Raw genomic sequence first — 4,274 nt, 5'->3', positions numbered from 1 at the left:
AGCCGTAAGGACGGAGCGCCACCCATAACATTCGAAAACAAAGACATCTTTCATAGAGGAACACTTTGGGGAAGCAAGGGTTTGTGGTGTGTTTTGTTAGGCCATAAGAGAGTCACAGAGAAAGCAAAAAGGAGAGAAAAATGAAAGAGTTGCAGAGAGAGTAAGAGGCCGCAATAGTGGAATTCTTGAAAGTAAAGATAGAAGGAAGAAACTAGGGAGAAAAGGAAAATTAAAAGGAGTAGGGAAATGAAGGGGTAGGGATAATGACAGATCTCATCATTACCTAACTAGGTGATGGGATTAAAAGGGAATGTGGTGATGGTTACTGGATAACGTACGCACGTCTCTCAAAATTTGAAATTCCCATCTCTTGATAAGTGGAAACAACAAAATTAAACAATAAATTGGCTAGCCTATAGGTTCAAAACCCCAGCAAGATGACTCATAGTTTTAAATGCCCTTATGAAATTAAATCAAAGTATGTACGGGCCTTACATTGATAAATTCCCCACATTTACATTTAAGAGGAATTAATAGAGTCACTGGATGAGTTAATATTGGTTTGGCCCAAATCATGGCCCAAGGCCCATAACCATGTAAGGATAACTACACAAGGAAGTCGTACATATTAATATATGGTTAGACGCCATGCTTATTAGGAGGGAATGAGTCCTCAGCCATATGCTTGGACGCCTTGCTTATTAGGAGGGAATGAATCCTTAGCCCATAGATATTCACAACGTGGCGATTAGATTACTTTGATACATTAGGGATAAGCCTCCCAATGGCTAAGCATTGCACAGGCCTAATCTATTCATGGCATTTATCCAGTGGATCCCCAAGCCTAAATATAAGGGTAACAAGTAAGTCTCTAAGCATGATCTGATTACACATTCTTGAATTATTATCCATTACCATCGGAGTTGTCACAGGCACATAGTGCTACCTACATAGGGGCTTGCAGGTTAACGATCACGTTTGATGTTGGGTCACGTCCTTTACAAATATATATGACATATAGAAGAATTTGAAGCATTCGAAAGCACGCTTGTCTTGTTCATGGAAGGTAGATATATATAGATGTATATAAATAATCCTCTAGTAAATTTACTCATATAAATGCTCTCGAAGAATAAACAATGTATAACAAAGGAAATAAATTTAATACATCATGTATATGTAATTCGTCCCAAGTTCTAAGCCTTAATTCTATCGTATGTTCCATCAACACCATATATAAAAATAAATTAATACTAGGTCTATAAAAATCTTACAAAAAACTAGTAAGTGATCACAAACTGACAGTGACTGAAAACGCGCAATCTCATAGCTAGGTTGATGGTTGCATTATTCGTGCAGAACATAAAATGATGCGAGTTTAATCTTCCACTTCACTTGGTCTATATAGATGCACTGAGCGCATATTTAGTGGTTGTAGTGGTCTTGCGTTTGTGTCTGAGTCCTGCAAAAAATAAGGAACAACCATCTTTAATTACTCAATGAATATATACAATGCCCTCTTGAATTTAATTTGTTGCATTCGAACACTTATACCGATTATAAATTGATATAATATTATAATAGAGAGTTTAAACACTACCCCTTAGGCTAATCAAATATTAGCCTTTGATCTACTGAATAAAATGCAGTATTTTTTAAATTACCAAAATTAATGGTGCATGCGCTAGCTTGACATCTTAAACTATCAAATTGTAATAATTAAGCTGCGCTCGCTTTCAATTAAATCCATTGTTAAAATTCATGAATAAAAAATGGGATATGAGGAACAATCTTAACAAATTCTCACAAAACTGACATGATGTGATATATTGTCGAATTGTAAAATTAATTTTATTGTGAAGTCGAATATAAAACCATTTTAATTTTTTAGTTTACTTTCATAAAAATTTTCTTCTAAGTCTGTAACACTTCTCGTTCAGAAATACTCTTCCCTTGACCAAGAAATTGAAACTTTGGATAAGATATGCACATGTTTCATATATATAAAGGAATAATCGAGTGTGAGAGTGGATATACTCACATCATGAACGGCCACGCGAAGCAACCTAACTTGTTCTCGTGTAACAGTCCTCACCTGATCATGAGTTAACTTGATCAGAATTATTTACATCTTTAATAACAATACATGAAGAGTTTGCAAAATATAGAAACAAATTACATACCTTTCTCACGATGGTCCATACAACATTTTGAATACAAGGGGGAATTGTAAGGGACCCAATATATCTGTAATACTTTCTACTGCCTATCTTTATGTTCTTTGGGTTGACGATTCCCATCGCTGTCACTTCTTCACTGTTACCGGCAACGGCTGACAACTGATGCCTCATCTGTCCGTAAACATACACAACACAAGCCATGAGAGAGAGAGAGAGAGAGAGAGAGAGAGAGAGAGAGAGAGAGAGAGAGTTTGATTTTTTTTACCGATGACAAGAAAGAATCAGGGCGTCCAATCGTGTACATAATTCCAACCACAGCAACTTTTCCATCTGAACTCTTATGGACCATGTGCACCTCTAGATCAAACTTCCGGCCATTGATAGTGTGCTCAGAGGGTGAGTGCCAATGGCTTTGCATGAGTACATATTGAGTACCATTTATTTCAATATATCCTGCGCCGCCTTCCCATTCCACCTGCATTCACAAACATTAATTAATCAAGAAGAAGAATGGTTACTTACTTCAAAGAAATCTTGAGGAAGGAAAAATAATTTGCAGAGTTTTTAAGACTTGCGCATGCTCTTTACCAGAAAATCTAACCAAACGCATCCTTGCATTGTTTGTTCTTTTATGATAATTATTATAATATTTGGGAAGAAATATTATTATATATCGCTATCTATCCCATGAGTATGAAAATAGCTACAATGATTTGTCTTCTAGTTGGTGGATATGGAATCGCACTTTATTGCATTCCCATTATTTATTTCATTAATTTCACTTTAATAATTCCCTCTTGATGATCTCTTGCTTACCATCATGTCATGGCCTCTATTTTTGAGAGTGGCATTAGAGGGACGGTAATTCCGATTAAGTCTCCCTAAATGGGAAACAATTTCCACCCTTTCATTTAGCAAATCAATCGGAGATTGCATTGATCCATCTTTGCACAAGCTCCAGTCAGGATTAATCTTTCCCCATTGAGACGGTCCCTTTCCACTTTCCTCACTGTAGTCAAATTCTCGTTCATCATCTGCACCATTAAGGACAGGGGAATGAATACATATATGTTATGACAGCACCTATACTTCACAGATTTACGAAAACAAGGAATGTCTATACATCGCCAAAAGCTGAATTACAATGGTAAAGAAATTTTGTGAAAACAAGCATTATTATTATAGACAGATTGCTAACAGAAAGTGAAAGAATAATGATTATAAGACTGATGAAAATCTAAGTTCTAAAATATAACTACAGAAACTCCTTGGAGAAAGTGTTTGAAAGCGTCCTGCATGCGTCTATATATTGTGTTTTGCATGTCGTGCCCATACATGTTCGTTTACAAAATAAGGATTTCAATACATGAGAAGCATTGGATTTTGCCTTACCAACTTCTTGAGATGTTGCAGGTCGGGATGAATGCAAAACAAGAACAATGAAGAACCAGCAAAACAAGAATTGGGTTACAAGCTGCTTCATCTTTTCGATCTTGGAATTTCCACTATTTTGCAATATGTGTTGGAGAGGTTTGAGCACTCGGATGGGCATATATATATATATATATATATATACATATGTGGCACCAAATCTTTCTATGCGCGTTGAAGAAAGGCCTTTGAAAATTGAAATCGTTTTCTTGTTTATATGCCAAATGCCCATTTCAGCTAGCCGGTTTGAAAAATAGGAACATAGTGAGAAGTTGCCCGCAACCCCACCTTTTTTCTCCAGTATATTAATTAATTACTGTTTAGAAGACGACCCAGGTGGCTTTTTTTTGTTCTTTTATATTGGTTTAGATAGCGAAATGAATGACAATTTTATAAATAATAAGAAGATGGTTTGTGAATAAGAGTGAAATAGTTTCAGTGAGTATTTTTTAATTTTTGAGAAATAAGTAAGAAAAAATTGAAATAAAAAAATTATAAAGTTAAAATATTATAAGAATATAATTTTATAATATTATTTTTATTTAAAAATTTAAAAAGGTTGAAATTATTTTTTATTTTTTATTTGAATGTTTGAGAAAAATGTAATAATTAATTTAAAAAATTTTAATAATTAATTTAAAAATTTTATAATTATATTATATT

At 34.4% G+C, this 4,274-nt stretch overlaps 1 protein-coding gene across 1 annotated transcript; it reads right to left on the bottom strand.

Moving 5' to 3' along the window:
* Window positions 1-1,156: 1,156 nt before the first annotated feature.
* On the bottom strand, window positions 1,157-3,809 carry LOC122292560 (alpha carbonic anhydrase 7-like). The gene is made up of 6 exons (XM_043100970.1): window positions 3,573-3,809; window positions 2,997-3,214; window positions 2,446-2,655; window positions 2,184-2,351; window positions 2,042-2,095; window positions 1,157-1,462 (listed from the first exon to the last, which is right to left on the bottom strand). The coding sequence occupies exons 1-6, from the start codon at window positions 3,730-3,732 to the stop codon at window positions 1,379-1,381; spliced, it is 894 nt and encodes a 297-aa protein (XP_042956904.1). The 5' UTR covers window positions 3,733-3,809; the 3' UTR covers window positions 1,157-1,378.
* Between the last annotated feature and the right edge of the window lie 465 nt (window positions 3,810-4,274).

This window comes from Carya illinoinensis, chromosome 13, assembly GCF_018687715.1.
Source record: "Carya illinoinensis cultivar Pawnee chromosome 13, C.illinoinensisPawnee_v1, whole genome shotgun sequence".
NCBI lineage: Eukaryota > Viridiplantae > Streptophyta > Magnoliopsida > Fagales > Juglandaceae > Carya > Carya illinoinensis.
This window is presented reverse-complemented; position numbering and strand designations above follow the sequence as displayed.

Bases quoted from the DNA above. Each gene is read 5' to 3' on its own strand.
- LOC122292560 (XM_043100970.1), bottom strand. From the start codon at position 3,732: ATGCCCATCCGAGTGCTCAAACCTCTCCAACACATATTGCAAAATAGT. The intron at 2,352-2,445 runs GTAAAAAAAATC...GTTTACGGACAG, and splicing joins CTGATTCTTTCTTGTCATCG to ATGAGGCATCAGTTGTCAGC. The intron at 2,096-2,183 runs GTATGTAATTTG...ACTCATGATCAG, and splicing joins TATGGACCATCGTGAGAAAG to GTGAGGACTGTTACACGAGA.